Here is an 18,547-nt window from a genome sequence, read left to right as displayed (position 1 = left end):
GCGCACAAATGACGACGCTGTCGACCGGCTTGCGTCACTTCTTAGTACACACTCTCGGTGCGAATGCAACCCTTTAAATGGTACTGGGAAATAGTTCGCGCAAAATCGACCCAGTAATTTAGTACTGTACATTTAGTTCTGGAACTAAAGCGGTGCGAAAGGCCCTATTGAGCAGCATTAGCTACACAGAGCCGTTGTTCACTGATGAGCTGCGCAAAACCACTTTCATATTCACGCAATTTTTTGCGCAGCTCGTCAGTGAACAATGGCTCTGTGTAGCTAATGCTGCTCCATGTGAAAGCACGCATGTGATGGAGATTTACCGCTGATTACAGAACCGGCTTTCTGACAAGATGCGCATTAAATATCGCATGCGATTTATCGTGCAACCCTAATTTACATTATACTTAAATTTTGTTATTTAGCAGACGTTTTTATCCAACGCGACTTACAAATGAGGACAATAGAAGCAATCAAAACCAACAAAAGAGCAATAATATGCAAGTGCTATATTAGTATATTATAGTGTTATATTTCAATTTCACAAAGAAATGTGCAGCATTTTGTCCAAGCAATAATAAAAGGACACATTTAATGTATAATTTGTCTTAAATCTCATTTTGTAAAAAAAAAGGTTGAATCGAATCAAATCGTGAAATCAAAACCGTGAATTGAATTGTGAGTTGAGTGAATCGTTACATCCCTAGTTGATTATCCTTTTTTTATTATTAAAAATTAATTAAACCATTAACATGTAACCCAGAAAAAAAGTTAATCTGAAAACACAGAATTTGGAGATTTTTTTTTTTTAAACACTGCAAGGGTGAACAAGATTTTAGCTCTAACAGAGATTCTCAGGGAGTAATAGATTGGGAACATAATCGGTTTAGACTTTGAATATATTGGACAGGTCATATGGAATACTTTGAGGCTTTTTTTTTTTTTTTATTCGTAAGAGTACTCTGGACATTCTGCAAAATATCTTCATTTGTGTTCAACTAGCCAAAAAAAATCAGTTTTGAAACAAACCACAACCCATCGTTGTCTGAACAGAAACTCAAGGACTTGTACTGCTGGTTTCTGAGATACATTATTTAAAATGCAAACACAGGATAATCTTCATCCCAGCTGATAGCAAAGAAACTCATGTCATGAAGTCAGGTCTACACAACTTAATCAGCAAATTAGACAAATTCAGTCAAAGAGTGCAAACAGTCAGTACCCCATGATTACATTTAGATCAAACGAGAAAAACATTCAAATGGGGAGCAGGTCCAAGCCCATCTCTGCCAATGAACAACGTGGTTCTGCTGTGTGTTATGCAAGAGCTCACCAAAAAAAAAAACAAGTGTCTATCCAACAGCTGACTCTTTATGGGGCCATATTGGGGACAAACGTGAAACTCCATGTGCTTGAAACTGACATGAAAAAGATGTTAAACTGCTGATAAGGTGTTCAATGCAAACTGCAGCCTGATAGCTAAATGAGATCTCCATTTTTGGCTTCGAAAGATGAAGGTAAGTTACAGGAGTTGTATCCAGTCCAAACCTACAAACACCATCACATCATTAATCCAAACACTCTGAGGTTTCATAAAAGCTGATGGAAAGGAACCAGAATTGTAGAAGAGTGGGACAGTCCTGGGTAATTCACATACCTGAGGCCTCCCATGATTCCATGTGATGCAAACATTACGGAATCCCAAGAAAAAGGGAGAGGTGCTGCATTTACGCTGACTGTCGGATGATTTGTACGGCCAGTAAGCGGTGTAACATGATGTAACTAGTCCAATCAGGTTGGGTTTGATCTTCTAAGCCTCTAATGCCAATGACATGGCAGATGATTTGTATGCAATTCACACAAAGTCATGTGCTGAAGATCTTTCAGTAGCACTGCCTCTGATCACACCTGACAATTAGAAATTAATCAAAAAACAATTATGTTAACGTACCAAAGAGTGGGTGCAGTTATGAAACACAACTGAGCAGATGGAGTTTACAATCTCACCACACCCACCAGCCCTTTTCTCACACACGGACAGACTGAAACAATCCCATCTCAGCCAGAAAGCTTCAGGATAAAGGTCTCCCCACACTTTAAAGAGCAGGTCATATGGTATTTTAAAGTGTCCTAATGTTGTGTTGGAGTCCCCTACAACAGAATTAAATTTAATATTGGAGTCACTTGCCAATGATTTCTAAACAGTTTATTCCAAGCAAGTTCGGAGCAAACCCTCCCTTCCATAAGCCTACTCTGCTCTGATTGGTCAGCTGGCCAAGCCTGCTGTGATTGGCACAGAGAGGAGTCCTTGAGCAAGTTAGCGAGCACTACCATTGACAAAGCACCTTTGCATAAAACAATAATATAGTGCTCCAATCCGTTCTTATAATAATGACAAAATACAAAACACTTATGCAAGCGAATGCCCACAGGTAAAGTTTAGCTGCTATACTGTGAACACTTAAAACAATAATGGTGGATATGTTAGCGGATACGTCAAAATAAACAGAAATTTCACAATGATTATAAAGTCTGTGCACTACTAAGCCTGTCGCAATAATCAATATATCGACTTATCGTGCAATATATGTACATGACCTCAATTTTTGGTGACGCAATATCGCTAAATTATATTTAGGGCTATATATTTAATATATTTACATTAGTTATGTACATTCCACTTGCGCCTGTGTCTTTTGCAGCTTCTCGTACATAACGTGGTGTAGTCACGAGGTGCTAGTTCAAATTATAAAAATGCTTCTACAAACAAAGTTTCATCTGCAGATATGGTCTTGTTTAGGGATCTGCGCTTTTGTGCATACGGACATCTGACTGCTAAGAAGTGATTGTGTTTTTCAGCAATAGTGTGCACCTTTAATTTACAGAGAAAAACGGTCAGGGAATAATCTGTAGATGAAAAAATCTCCATACAAGTCCTTTGTGCATTTTTCTACTTGTTACTTTGCACTTGTTGTTAGAAAATGTTTATTTACCATTTATTCATCTAATATTTTGATACTTAATTTCCATGATCTAAATATTCTTATAAATTAAAAGTCTGTTGTTATTTGGAAGTGTGTAGGCCTTCTTGCATTATTATGCTGTTAATTTATGATTATATATTAATATATTAGTCTTAAAAATGACAATAATAGCGCTTATCGCAATTATTTCTGGGGCAATATATCGCACAACAAAAAGTTATCGTGACAGGCCTATGCACTACACTACATTCTTTATTATTAAACGAAGTAATTAGAACAACGTCAGTCTACATTAAATCGACACATTCTTAGAAAATAGTGGGTTCACAGCGAATTATTAGTAAGACAGTAATATCGTGCTTTACCTGGAAACCTAAAGCTGCATCAGGTGTACATCACATATTAGCACAAAAAAATTGATATTTTGAGCACTCCATTGAAAATGTACACATAATGTATCAATCGTACTTTCAGGTTGTGCTTCGGAGAGCTTGTTAGTCCAAATTAAGAAGATTAGAAGCCAATGAAGATAAAAGCCAAGATTAGAGAAGCCGTCCTTGGTAAAATGACATGCACACAACAAAAGGTTTGAATTGTATTTCTGGGGTATCCTTGAACACAGCGTCTTCTCAACATAATGTAAACACACTAACTAGCGGAAGTGTTTGTGGGCAAGTCAGACTTTGTTCGTATTTGAGCCTGATGTTTTTGGAGGAGCTTTGATTAAGTTAAACATTTTGTTGACAAGTTTCAATCCATGTGAGAGGAACCCTGTTGATGAGGAGACCACAGCGAGAAGAAAATGTTCTTTAATACCTCCTGAATAAGAGATGAAAGTCACATATTGCTCTACACACTTAATCACAGGCTCGAGTCGAAAATGATATGCTAAGGTGGTTAAAAGTACTAATAGTAGTAATGGTAAGACTCTGAACTAATTAAAACGCCTGTATTCAACTTGCTACGCCTGTTAAGAGTATAAAAGAAAAACAATGACCTACTTTGGTGCACAAAACAATGGCTCTCTATAACAAATGCAATCTCTAAATGTCAACCATAGATACTCAAATGATCAACAACATCCTGGTGTGATACTGATGCTCTCAACCATGAAGGCCACCTAGCATGAAAATAAAGAGTTCCTCTGGTTCCTGACTGTGTTGCTTCACAACAGCATCAATCAAAATTGTTTAACCAAAATGCACCGTGAACCTGTGATCAGGAAAATGAGACTGAATGAATCATGAGCCCTAATAGTATGACCTGACTTTTAACAAACAAAAGCATCAGCCAGGCGTCATAGGCGGATTCAACATGTCAGGCTTGGCCATTCGGGTGGTACACGCTTTCAGTCAAACCTGTATGGACAGGTAAGATTCATTCAGAGTTACACACAAGGGACCCTGTTTGGAAACTCATGTTCACAGGTTCAGTGAAACGACACCTCAGTTTACAGCAAGTGTTGTATTATATTTGATGTCACTATCTGTGTCTAATGTCAAAAGCACATATTTTTATGCTCACGTATGACATCCTGGACTGTTTAAACCACTAACTTATATGAGCTTGTTCGAAACGGGACGTAAACTTTCTAACGTTACTCTGCAACTTCTATAAACCACTTGTGGTCTGAAATACGTTCTTGTCATGGTTATAAAACACGGGTTTTCATATAAATGCCCAAAGGACTGAGAAACGGAGCTCATAAGCAGACTATAACGAATCAATCTTCGGACAAAACGCCACTGACAGTTACAGTTGACAGATATATGAAACAATACAGCTTGTTAGCCGTGTTATATTATTGACAGCTTTATGGCAAGAGTGTATACGTGTGTTGAAGTTTATACTTACCCAGATAAATGTCTCCAAATGATCCACTTCCAATTTTTCTACCCAGTCTGTATCGGTTTCCAACTCGTAGCTCCATCGCTGTGTTTATTGGTTTCTCTCGAACGAGTCAACTCGAATGTATTTCAGCTAATTTCTATTAAACCAGATTCTGTCGGCTTTCCAATGTGGGCTTACGCTAATATTTTTTACGCGTTATTTAACTGCTACGATCCTATATATCTTTACGCGACCCCAACCCCCCCGAATCCCTGAGGAGAATTCGGATTCTTCCGACGGAGTTCACTTTTCACCATTCCTTTTCTAATATATAAAAGTCCGAAATGTCACAATATCGTGATCAGGCGAAAGCTTAGAGTCTGTAGATTATGCTCCTGTCGGTTTGGTCACCATTTTCCCTAAGGATAAGGAAGATGGAGGTGGATTTTAAGAGCGGACCACCGTCGCAAGAAGCTTATCACAGGCCTCGTATCTCCTGTGCTGAACGCGAACGTAGCGCCGTGACGTCACTTCCCCTTGGCAACGCCTCGCTCGCCACAGTCACGTGGGAGCAACGCTGGATGGGTTTCTTTAGGTCAGTCTCATTAACTGTCTCGAACACCAATTAATTTATTATGGACATCTTTATACGTTCGTCCCAGATAGATCTTATTAAGTGATGTGCATTAGCCAGCAGTTTTAACGTGTGCTCCTTAAAGATGAACTAACAAGTATTTATTCTGTCGAATTCACTTTTATGCATTTGGCATGCAGTATTAACTGGATAGACAGTAGTTTGCATTTATTAGTGTGTATTCCAATTTTTCAACGTACATTTTTATTCTATAAACGCCAATCACTGTTCGATTACTTACTACTGGTTTCAAATAAGAATAATAAAACAAAATACTAGTAACATAACTATAAATATAAATAATAATAAGAAACATAATATGAAAAATAGAAAAATGGCTTCGCATATTTCGGTCCAACAACAGACCTACAATTTCAAATCGTAAATGCTTTGGAAAAACACTAGGCTTAAAATCTTAAGACAATGCGTCATGTCTGTAAGACGTGCTCCATCTGTTTTGCTCTTATGGCTGTCCAGCTGACTGTCCATTGACCGGGGGAGCTTCCTAATAATCAAGGCAGTGGAACAGTACTGTATACATCTTGTACCCTCTCAAGAGTTTGCAGGGTCCTGGTCACGCCCACCCGCTCGCTGATTGGCGGACGTTCTTTCGCTTGGTCACACAGGATCCAATCAGGACATGGTCACATGGCTGCAATGTTTTCCAGCAGATTGCGTAACAGTCTTGCACGTGTTCTTCAATGCTCATCTCGGAGTGACTCAAAGACCCGTTCAGGAAAAAGAAGACAAAAAAAATATTGGAGAGCCGAAAGCGTGATTTTAGAATTGTGATCAGGCGAAAGCTTAGAGTCTGTAGATTATGCTCCTGTCGGTTTGGTCACCATTTTCCCTAAGGATAAGGAAGATGGAGGTGGATTTTAAGAGCGGACCACCGTCGCAAGAAGCTTGTCACAGGCCTCGTATCTGCTGTGCTGAACGCGAACGTAGCGCCGTGACCTCACTTCCCCTTGGCAACGCCTCGCTCGCCACAGTCACGTGGGAGCAACGCTGGATGGGTTTCTTTAGGTCAGTCTCATTAACTGTCTCGAACACCAATTAATTTATTATGGACATCTTTATACGTTCGTCCCAGATAGATCTTATTAAGTGATGTGCATTAGCCAGCAGTTTTAACGTGTGCTCCTTAAAGATGAACTAACAAGTATTTATTCTGTCGAATTCACTTTTATGCATTTGGCATGCAGTATTAACTGGATAGACAGTAGTTTGCATTTATTAGTGTGTATTCCAATTTTTCAACGTACATTTTTATTCTATAAACGCCAATCACTGTTCGATTACTTACTACTGGTTTCAAATAAGAATAATAAAACAAAATACTAGTAACATAACTATAAATATAAATAATAATAAGAAACATAATATGAAAAATAGAAAAATGGCTTCGCATATTTCGGTCCAACAACAGACCTACAATTTCAAATCGTAAATGCTTTGGAAAAACACTAGGCTTAAAATCTTAAAACAATGCGTCATGTCTGTAAGACGTGCTCCATCTGTTTTGCTCTTATGGCTGTCCAGCTGACTGTCCATTGACCGGGGGAGCTTCCTAATAATCAAGGCAGTGGGACAGTAGTGGAACAGTACTGTATACATCTTGTACCCTCTCAAGAGTTTGCAGGGTCCTGGTCACGCCCACCCGCTCGCTGATTGGCGGACGTTCTTTCGCTTGGTCACACAGGATCCAATCAGGACATGGTCACATGGCTGCAATGTTTTCCAGCAGATTGCGTAACAGTCTTGCACGTGTTCTTCAATGCTCATCTCGGAGTGACTCAAAGACCCGTTCAGGAAAAAGAAGACAAAAAAAATATTGGAGAGCCGAAAGCGTGATTTTAGAATTATTTTTAGATTAACAGTCTAGTTTAAATTAATGTGACCTCTCATGTTTACTTGCCCATAATAAAATACAAATAGTTACGTCAAGATATAAAAACAAATATAATATAAATATTCAACATTATTATATACAAATATTAATAAACACCATATAGATTCATTTATCACGCTTCCAATGTATTTGCAATAAGATTTATTTGTTAATGAGGACATCTAGTGGTCTTTGATATGAACAGCAGAAAACAAACGGAGCAGGGAAAAAAGAAATTGTCGGCAACACAGGTCAGTATTGTGCCATTTTTTAAAACATATTTTGCAAGCTTGATATTTCTCTGTGTGATGTTTTAATATGAAAATACATGTAGGACAATATCTAGATTCACAGTGCTAAAAAAATCCTCCAAATTATGACCTTTAAGTTCAAAGTCTTTTGTGTTCGTGTACTTACAGACCCCATTTGCTTAGACTGTTTCATATACAATTTGTAAGTCAGCTATTTCCTCAGTCATGTTTACCATTGCACCATTTAGCATGTTCTTGAACTTAAACATCAGGTCTTTTCTTAGTAACAGTAACCACACACCTCATGTCAGGATGAATCAGGTGACTGGGAGGAAAAGCACTTTGCAGAGATTATAAACATGGGAAGCAAGAGTCTGGATCTGATTACCAACAACGTCTGAACAGCATCCTTTTTTCCTTGACTGAAAGTTGCTCAGTATAAAGGTAGTTGATCAATAACACTGACACCTACTCCTTTTTTTTTTAAACCAACATTAAAAATTATACACAACCAGTTAAAAGTTAGACAAATACTAATGCTGACAAATGTGTCCCTTAATGTTGAAAAACTTTTCTAAAGGTCCAAAGGTTGGGGCTTTAAAACTTAAAATTAGACACATATTTTTAGACAAATTAAAATTGTACCTACATATGAATGTTTCTGCAAAACTTAAAAAAACTTTAATAGTTTTAACAAATAAAATTGACATTAGATAAGGCAAGCAAACACACACACACACACACACACACACAGATGTTTTCCCTTCACAGCACAATGGCAAAACAGCCAATCTGGCCAAATTACAGAGATGGTCAGATTATGATTGAGGATTTTGCCACAAAAAGCCACAAAAAGGCCAATTTTTTGTCCAACATTTAGCCAAATTATCCTATATTGAAATTATGTAATCTTTGCATTCACACATTTTAAATTATTTATACAATATGTAGTAAATACTGACCTACAGTGTATAACCACTTATAATTAAACTTTAACTGGTGATACAGGGATTCTAGACTTGATTCTTGGTTAAAAAAATGTATATTAAATATAATCTTCAATGTATTTCAGTTTGCTGTCAATATAGTAGGCCTACAATGCTTCTAAGGTTTACTATTTTTACAGTCCTATAATCTTATCTGAAATGATTGTGTTATTAAAATGCTTATCTGGCACTGCTCTTTTCTCTCTTTCTTTTATTCTTTCCACAGTCTTGTGCACTTTCCTCTATCCACTTGGTCCACTCTGGCCCATTTTTTTAGAAGGTTTCTTTTCTTTTGACTTTGTCCTTTTTGTTGTTTTCATTTCACCCCACCCTCTTAGATGCATCCATGCTCCTCCCTCTGTTCTCCTCCTTTCCTGCACTTTTTCCCCTGGCTCCTCATGGCATGCTGAGTTTGGGAGTGCAGGAGGGAGATGCCTTAAAAACGCTGACAGGCTATAACACTCTCAGAGAGACAGAGCAGTGCGGCCCAGTCAACGCAAGCATCCTCAGTGCAGCCCAGCAGAGCTTCTGTGGACCCTTATGTTTGGACCTGCCAAGATAAAGGTAGGGGACGCATCAGGATGTTTTGGGTTAGAAATGTACACTAGTACTGAATGCCATTTACTTTTTTGTAAATGGAAGCAGCTCATCTTTGAAAAACAAATGACATGGTTACACATAATGGCAAGTGCAATGATGTGAAAACTTTTCAAGATGCCAAGGAAACGGAATCCTAGTGCAAAACAACATGCTTGGACAATAACAGCCAGATTTATGTGTTTTTCACATTTTTTTTTGTCTGACTTATCAAATTATTTCACTTTATCTGTTGTTGGTTGCTCACTCACTGAAATGCTTAGGGACATAGGTGTTTTATTTTGAGGTTTGGCAGCAATGTCAAGATTGTTAAGTCAACAATACATTTTAATAGCAGGTGCAAGGCAGAAAGACACAGCTGGGTTAAATTATTAAATGAAACAACACCCTGGTGTTCATGTGGTTTTAATATTGCAAAGTAATTAATTATGTTAGTGATGGATCCCACCCTATCCCTTAGGAATATCTATTAAATCATGAGCAATGTAGGATCATGGTAGATTTCATGGAGACAAAAGAAACCTTTTTTATTATCTATGGAAAGAGTAGCACAGCCACAGGGTGCAGGAACCAAATCTAGGACAGGAATTCTTGAGGCATGCCATCACAAAGCCAAGTTGGGACAGAGTCGAAATATGACACGATTAAGAGCAGTGCTACATCAGATTGCTTTTAACCACACCAAATTTTCCAAACTTCATAACATTTTTCTTGCATAATTTAAAGTATATGGCCCCTCCTAAAACATTAATGACAGCGAGCAGTGGTTTATCAGGGAATGGTTCACTCTAGTCAGTGACCAGTAGATAAAAAGTCCCACAATATCTTTATTTTTTTTTCCACTTTCAAATACATCACATTGTGGAAGTAAAATGGATTGCAAAAGGTAAGTTGAAGATGAATGTTTTTTCCTGAACCATGGAGGATGTTTAAGTTCAGACGAAGTGGCTTATATGGGTCAAGGGTGAATCTGGCCTCAGTGTTATGTCTTCAAAGTGACCGCACATACTGTTTGAGCTTCGATGTCAGCACCAAACCCAGTGGTGTCTATTGCTAGTTTAAAGTAAAATTAATGGCATTTCTAAACAAAGTTAAGCCCTCTAGAAATTACAATGTAGTGTAGGATTCTGTGTGTGAATTGTTTGGGGAAATTCTTCTTTGCAGACACATGGGAAACGTCCCACAAGGACTCTCAAGCTTGAGTTCAGAAAGCACACTAACATAATACTCTTATCGTTTCAGCAGTATACAGTATGTATAATGTGAAGTAATGTGATAATGTATCATACTACTGTTTAGAAATGTTGTTGTTGCATAATGCATACTGTTTCAAATACTATTTTATTAAAATAGTATGCATTATACAATGTAAACTAAGTATTCAGGAAGTGGCAAGTGAGTATTCCATTCCAAGCACAGTTAATTACATTCAGCTTGGTATTTGATGATATATTTTTATTGTGTTGGATGGCAGCCCAAGATTGTGCTTATAAAGTCAAGTCAAGGCAATAAGACATTGAAACCATGATTTGTCGCTTTACTTTGAAAATCCAAATCCTGAACTCTCTTTCATCTTCTTCTTCTGTCAAACATCACCTAAATGCCCAAGACTGAACAATCAAAAGGTAGGATCTAGTCTTTGTACATCCCCTTCCCATATAAGACAAGGGGTAGGACTTGTTGGTACAGGTACGTGATGTTATTCAATACTTTGTTTGCAAACCGACAACATTGTTGAAGTTCACTCCCAGCATTTGTCTGCATTTCAAAAAAAGGAGAGGGGAAAATAACTCAATGGGACCGGGGAGACTGTTGGTGTCTTTCCACAAGGTTAATATGAGCTTGATATTCTCTCTCTCTCTCAAAAAAATTACTTTTTTTACACTCAAATTACTTGAGACCAGCTGTGTTTGTCTTTTCTGATAGCACTAGCATCTGAATGAACAAACTGTAAGTTCAGAAGGCAAAGAAGACTGTTGCTTTAATAAGATATAAGTTTACTTTGTTAATAGACCATATCAAGTTCACTTTCATTCCCTGAGGTTCATTCAACTTCCTCTGAAGAATTTATATTAGAAAACAGCTGCAAAGAACTGGGAAGACTATGAATGTGAGAACAGCAGCAGGTTGGTCCAAGAATGTACAGGAGGAAAGGGTACATGGTAGATTGAACCTTGCCTATGGGGGCTTCAACTGTGCATGACTAGTGACAGAAGCACAGAGTATTCAGTATGTGGTTGAAAGTAGGTCACTGGGGTACGTATGGTCACACACCCAAACCCACAAACGGAGACAGTACCTCATTTCTGTAGCCAAAGAGTCCTTATTTACCCCAGTGTTTATCTTCAGCTGTTGGCTTCAGACTGGAGAATTTAGAAAAGCGTTACAATGCACCTGGTGGGCCTCACCTTGAATATGATCCAGAACCAAACACCAAAGTAGAAGGACAAAGAACTGGCCGACTTTTATTGAAGCTGGATTCAGCAGGGTCATTGACCCGAGACCACACACTTGTTTTCCACTGAGAAAATCCACCAAAGCCACACCTCATAGATCAGACACGCCACTGCATGCCTGCGGATTTGTGTAGGGATGACAAAAAGCATAGTGCAGTTTAGTAAATAGTTATTATGATCTGTCGTGATAACACAATGGCTAATTGTTATGACACTTTCAGTGGCTGTTTGCGGTTTAGGAATGTGGGAAGATGGAAAAACCTACATTATTTCCTTTAATGATGTTTACCAAGTAGTTTATTATCATGATTATTTCAAAAAGGGGAAGGGTGTAATTTCTGGACCACTAGTGGCACCAAACGGAATTGGAATCTTTTTGCTCTAAACACAGTTTTTTCAAACAGTAAAATGCAAGTTATTAAATTTTGATTAAAGTTTGAGGTGTCACGTAAAATGCTTCAATTAAACATTCAAAATACTACCAGCAATGTACGTTTATAAAGTAAATAGGGCCAACTGTGATTTCATGTGACTGAGATACTTCATTTTTGTTACAACAAGGCTTCAACGGCCAAATCCGTTTATGGTATATGACTAAAGAAAGCAGTCAAATGTTTATGCATTTGACTCTTGGCTCACCGTTCATAGTTTCAGCCCTACAGAGGGATCAGGGACTGAAAAGTATGATTTGGAGCATGGGAGAAAAAACACTCTCCGCTTATGTAATGCGTTTAAAAAGGTCAGGGTAGATGTTGATTGAGCCAAGAAGACTGGGCCTGAACTAAAGAAGTACACAGTGATGTGCTGAACATGTAAACATGACCTCAAGACCCCAACATCCGCAGGAAGGAGAGGGATTCTCATGCCAGGATATCAGATGTGGGACTGTAAACATGGCTGAGCATGAAAATGAGGATAAAAAGGGAAATAATATAAAGCAGTCCTTTTGAACGGATTGACTACCAATTATTTGAAGCCTAAAATACAGGAACCAGTCTATGGAAAAAAATGTGAAGAAATGGGATAAAAGATAAAAAAAAATAAAATTAACCTTAAGTGGTTTATTTTGATATAATGACTAGTCCATAGTAGCATTTACACTGGGTTGCAAACAGCATATGCCACAATTTACACTACAAAAAAAGATGGTCAGATGATACCCAGGTGAACACATCATAAGCTTATGGAGGATTAGAAGTACACAACCTCAAAGTGCTGCCCTAAAACTGCTTTGAACTTCAGACTGCAGTGAGTGATCTGACCTCTTCTTACATTAAGCATCACTCGAAAACACACAGATACACACAGGACACAGGCATCATCTGTGTGAATTTATTAAATAGTGGGATGCAGCACGTCATTCCTCAACCTCATGATTAGAAAGGGGTTACTGCAGTGCGGTGGGCCCCAGAAAACCTTACTCATCTCAGTATTATGTGCAGTCTATAATTGTAAATACTTTATGGCATGTTTGGATTGTGCATAGTCAACATACTAGGCTGAGGGCTGGATGATCATGTGAGTGACCATATCAAAATATATAGCACTCGGCTCAAAAACCCTAAAAAATAAAGAATGAAACATGTTTACACTGATAATAACTGGATTTCCCATGCTATCTATATAGGCCAAACACTCTGCAAAACATTATTAAACAATATCAATGATCACAGACCATGAAACCAAAAGCATGTTTTTATGCTACTATGTGACCTACTGTGCAATTATTTTGTGCGCGTCAAAATTTCCTGTAGTGCAGCTACACTGCACAGCTGGACACTACAAAACTAATATGATGACAGCCTGTAATCTAAAGTTGGTATTTTGCTGTTAAATTGTATATTTTGTACGCATATCAAGATGCTTCTACTCCATAAAACAATCATTATTTATTTTGTTTATTGTTGATCTTACCATAATTATTCCACAATAAGAAATTTAGTCAGTGTGTCAAACACAAAATGGAACATAATTTAGTTTATTACCAAGTTTAAATGAGATTTTAAATTTTCAATATGGTTTTAGACTGTTGGGCCTCATATATACAGTGCATACACATTTTATCCTGAAATCTTCATGGTGGAAAAAAGACAACTACTCAGGCCATGGTATAGGGATAGCTGTTTATGATCATAATTACATTCCTTATGGACTAACTGTTTTTATAGAAGAATGTTGATGGTCACAATATTTGTAATCTGTTATAAGTAGATGTGTTTTGACTCTCACCAGATTAAGCTTTTGGAACACATGCTGGCCTTGACTGGTGCTTGTATGGGTTGTTAAGTATTTTGGATAGCCGAGCATTTAGCTGCAGCTACCTCACAAAATATGTGGGCTCTTTTTCAACTTTGTGGAATTTCTTTTTTCAGTATGTTCTCAAGCACAGAAATGGGAAGACAGCTAGCAATGAAGGGAATTACAATTAGGATAATGTGATAATGTAATAATGTAATTTTTGAAGCAGTTGATCAGATCTGATTTTCTACTCGTATACTGTAGCTAACCATTTAAAAGTAGTTGGCTACTACTTGCTGTTAGTGTAGGATAAAACTATCACAATGACAAGAGTGACAGCCTTAAACTTGAACAGATACATCAAATGTAACTAATTAAACCAGCAAAAACCCTACCTTATTTAACTGACTCAAAAACATAGTTATGAACAGCAGCATTTAACTAAATATTTCAATCTGACAATAAAAATGTAAATGCCCCTGCAAATATTTAAATGAACTAGCTGAACGAACCTGAAAATGAATTTAAATCACTTACCAGTGCTACATATGAAAAAAAGAATTGTATGTGAAAAACAACATCAAAGCGTTCACTCTATACTAGCTGCTACTTGTTATAAAAAGTATCTTGTTACTGGAAAAGCTATATACCACACCAACAGACTAAGGAAGGACGGAGACAGAACTGGCCTTAAAAGACTTTCTATTCAGTTGAAGTGAATTTTTGGCTCAAGTCTTGTTTCATTAAGTGTAATACTTTCTGATAATGATTGATCATTAGATGCCTTTCTGCCTCATGGTTTGCAAACCCAGTTTCAAATGGGCTGAGCCGTGGTGTCATGAGAAGGAAAAAATATGAAATAGTGTTTTAGTGTGATTGCCGATTTAAAATAGAGCAATCAATTCCAAGACATCTTTGTCATTGGTTTCATAACTTTTCAGGCCATGTTTTCATGTTTTCCTATAACAGAGAATTTCAATTCACACAAAATGTTGTGTAAACCTTCCATTAGCTTTCATCACCTGATTGTTGGTTATGAAACTCCACAAAAATGGATGGATTTCTACCTAGCTTTAACCCGAAAACAATTTTTTTGTTGCTATCATAAGCCAAACACAAGAGGCTGAATAACAAAGCTGGTCATTTGCTGATACATAACCTCAAGAATGATACTGTCATGTTATAACACAGTGCTCCCATTATGACCCTTACCATCCAACAGCACAAGGCCTAAAGATTTATTTATGTGACCTTTGAGGTAGCATGAATGTGCAGAGATTAATAATTGTGCTCAAAGTAATTTAAAATTAAGTGCTTGCATACTATTTCTGTAGTACACTTATAAGTAATATTTTTTTTTAGTTCCCTTGATGTTAAAGTGTTGATTTTCCTGTTCAGTTAACATATTTTCTTTATTCATATTAATTTATTATAACTGATTTTGTTGTTATTGAAATCTAGATATATACACTACTGTTCAAAAGATTAGGGACAGAAAGATTTTTTATGTTTTTGAATTCTCTTATGCTCACTAAGTCTGCAATTATTTGATCAAAAATACAGTAAAAACATTAATATTGTGAAATATTATTACATTTGAAAATAACTGTTTTCTCTTTTTAAATGTAATTTATTCCTGTGATGGCAAAGCTGAATTTTCAGCAACATTACTTGAGTCTTCAGTGTTCTTCAGAAATCATTATAATATGCTGACATTTCTTATTATTGACAAACATTTTTTATTAGTATCACAGTTTTATAATTATGCCAGTTTTCAACTTTTATCCAAATAATGAGTTAATTCTCATCTCAGATGCTGGTGTCGAGCCTGGTACTACTGATGGTGGTGTTTGCCAAATGGGCTGAGCCGTACATTGCACAATACCGGGATGCAGATCAGGACACATATGAACCCAGAGAAAACCAGAGATCCCCAGAATACTACAGAGATGGCAGGTACTTTCCCTGGTCTGTTTGTGTCTGTGTCTGTGTCTGCCTGCCTGCCTGCCTGCCTGTCTGTCTGTCTGTCTGTCTGTCTGTCTGTCTGTCTATCTAATATATCCTCTTGTGAATCTAGTGGAACTGAGTGCAGGCGGTGCTGTGACCCTGCAGAGGAGGCCCCACAGTATGCCAGTCCATATCCACAGTACAATATTGTGCCACAGATAAACATCACCATCCTAAAAGGTACAACATATGTCAAAATCTACTTCAAATATTTTCAGGCTTTGAAAATATGCAACTTACAAGGTAAACCTCTTCCATTTTAAGGGTAATCGTGGTAGAAAAGCTTACATTTACAGAACGACTTACATAATCTGTTGACTCACTTTGACTGTATACAGTTGTTTGGGTCAATGTTAGTCTTAGCTAAATATCTCACTGTCTGTGAATGATATAGGTCAGGTCTGGTTAACCACAGGCTGCTTCTGTGGGCAGGAAAAAGGACAAACCACCACAGAAAGTGACTTTATGGGCCAAACTGTCACAAACAACAGAAGAAAAATGGCTGTGAGATTGGTGCCATAATACAAAACTCCAATCTTCACTTCACACAAACAAGACCATTTGAGAATCATCATTTTTAATTATTTGATGTTTAATAAAACACCCTCCAAAGCTTGACCAGAACATGAAGTTTCAGGAAGCAAGACATGATAAATCAGAGATTAAGAATGTAAATGCATTTTTAACGATCATAGTAAAAACTTAAAACCAAATTGAACTTTTCACCATTCGCTATTGCATTCCTTCCCTTACAGGGGAGAAGGGAGACATTGGTGAGCGAGGACTTTATGGGAAAACAGGCAAGTCTGGGCAAACCGGACCCCGAGGGCCCCATGGCGTGAAGGGAAACAAGGGCAGCATTGGTTCTCCTGGAGAACCCTGTAAGTCCTACTACGCTGCCTTCTCTGTGGGCCGCAAGAAGGCCCTACACAGTAATGATTACTACCAGACCATGATCTTTGACACAGAGTTTGTCAACTTGTATGGCCACTTCAACATGTTCACGGGCAAGTTCTTTTGCTATGTCCCCGGCATCTATTTCTTCAGCCTAAATGCGCACACTTGGAACCAAAAGGAAACGTACCTGCACATGATGAAGAACGAACAGGAGATGGCCATATTGTACACTCAGCCCAGCGATCGCTCTATCATGCAGAGCCAGAGCCTCATGCTGGAGCTGGAGAGGGACGACCAGGTATGGATTCGGCTCTATAAGGGCGAAAGAGAGAACGCTGTGTTCAGCGATGACTTTGACACCTACATTACATTTAGTGGTTACCTTATTCAGGCAAAGTCAGAAGGTTAAGCAGAGCCAATCTATGGACAGCAGGGACTTATGTAACAGTGTCTATTATATGTAACAGTGTCTATTCAATTAGATGTAATTTCTTGCTACTCTTTTTTTGTAATATATTTTTAACAGTTTTACATGGCACTTCAGGAGGAACCTTGGTTTATCTTTATGATCCAATACTGGAGCGTCCTGTGTGTCTGACCATCTTTAACTTTGTTACAGAGGCTGGTGCTATTTGACAAACGTGGTAAAGGTTATTGCGCTAGTAACATTTAAAATAATACAAATCTATATCTACAATCTAAAAAAATATTTTTAAGACCGTATTACATAAATACTGTACATATAGACAACTGTAGCATTTGGACCAATCAGACACACAACTTTTTGTTATATTTAACAAATAATATCGAACTCCCCATCACCTAACCAAATGGCCAATTACGAGGGTCTATGGACCCTTCCCCCGAAATGCACCTAACACCTCAGAAAAGCAGAACCGGCCTCTGGTTCCATGGTAACCAATGCTGATATCACTGGTTTTATGGCCTAAAAGGAATGCAGGGGATAAACTCCCTCATTTTCCTCATAAGAAAGGCACAAATGCACAGGAGAAACTGACTTTTCTACTAATTAATTCATAGGAAAACCTTCTTTGAATGAACACCCATTTTCTTCAGGCCATTGTGTATATTATTGCTGTGTTGTATTTAATCTGTTGTATTATAGACTATTTTTATTCATGCTTACGATAAACCACTCATTCATATAAGTAACTATTTCATGTCTAGTATCTATGAATTTGCCTTCTTATGATCGAAACAAGCGTGGATATTATATGGTGGTACATAGGCAATATATATTAGGGCCCTGAGAATCGTTAGTAATTTCGATTTAAGTCCATTTGCAAATTACCATGCTTAGAGAACAAAGGGGTCGTAAACCCTCCAGCAATTGCCACCTCTCGCTCGGGAATTCCATTGTGCTCATTGGACAAGCCCATCTTGAAAGGCGGAGATCTTCTCCGACCTTAAAGGCCCGGCTCCAGGGACCCGCTCTGTTCGGTGGTTCAGTGAGATGCTAAGATGAAGATGTGAGAAACGCTCCAGGATACCAAAGCTCGTGCCAGGCTCCGGCCTAGTCCTTTTCATTCATCAAGTGATTCTGACTCAAACTAGCTCTTTTTCATCAACCAACTTCAGCAAGATCTTGGGGCCTTAAGATTGCATCAGGAATCTTTTTCAGACATACGCAAGTATCAAACTTAGTCGATTTAATTGATGCATTAAGTATCAGTTACACCTTTTTGCAAGGTTTGTTTGAACTAAGAATCTGACGTTTTCCCTCAGGTTTTAGATCTGCTGAATATGCAAAAATGG

At 37.8% G+C, this 18,547-nt stretch overlaps 2 protein-coding genes across 3 annotated transcripts in view; one reads left to right on the top strand and one right to left on the bottom strand.

The window, feature by feature from the left end:
• LOC107581583 (casein kinase I-like) overlaps positions 1-5,392 on the bottom strand; it is a 17,486-nt gene extending 12,094 nt beyond the window's left edge. The window contains exon 1 of the mRNA XM_016267200.1: positions 4,839-5,392. Coding sequence (XP_016122686.1) covers positions 4,839-4,914 — 76 coding nt within the window. The 5' untranslated portion in view covers positions 4,915-5,392. The remainder of the gene's footprint in view (positions 1-4,838) is intronic.
• Positions 5,393-8,762: 3,370 nt separating this feature from the next.
• LOC107581674 (complement C1q tumor necrosis factor-related protein 1-like) lies at positions 8,763-17,485 on the top strand. 2 transcript variants are annotated; one of them, XM_016267293.1, is made up of 4 exons: positions 8,763-9,140; positions 15,681-15,823; positions 15,945-16,054; positions 16,630-17,485. In XM_016267293.1, exons 1-4 carry the CDS (start codon positions 9,117-9,119, stop codon positions 17,178-17,180), a joined length of 828 nt encoding a protein of 275 aa, XP_016122779.1. In that variant the 5' UTR covers positions 8,763-9,116; the 3' UTR covers positions 17,181-17,485. The 2 variants fall into 2 exon arrangements, with proteins under 2 accessions (XP_016122779.1, XP_016122778.1); XM_016267292.1 differs by lacking the exon at positions 8,763-9,140 and adding an exon at positions 10,948-11,003.
• Positions 17,486-18,547: the final 1,062 nt, after the last annotated feature.

Source organism: Sinocyclocheilus grahami, unplaced genomic scaffold (assembly GCF_001515645.1).
Source record: "Sinocyclocheilus grahami isolate Dianchi unplaced genomic scaffold, SAMN03320097.WGS_v1.1 scaffold36.1, whole genome shotgun sequence".
Taxonomy (NCBI): domain Eukaryota; kingdom Metazoa; phylum Chordata; class Actinopteri; order Cypriniformes; family Cyprinidae; genus Sinocyclocheilus; species Sinocyclocheilus grahami.
Note: the sequence above shows the minus strand (reverse complement) of the source record. Positions and strands in the feature narration are given on the sequence as shown.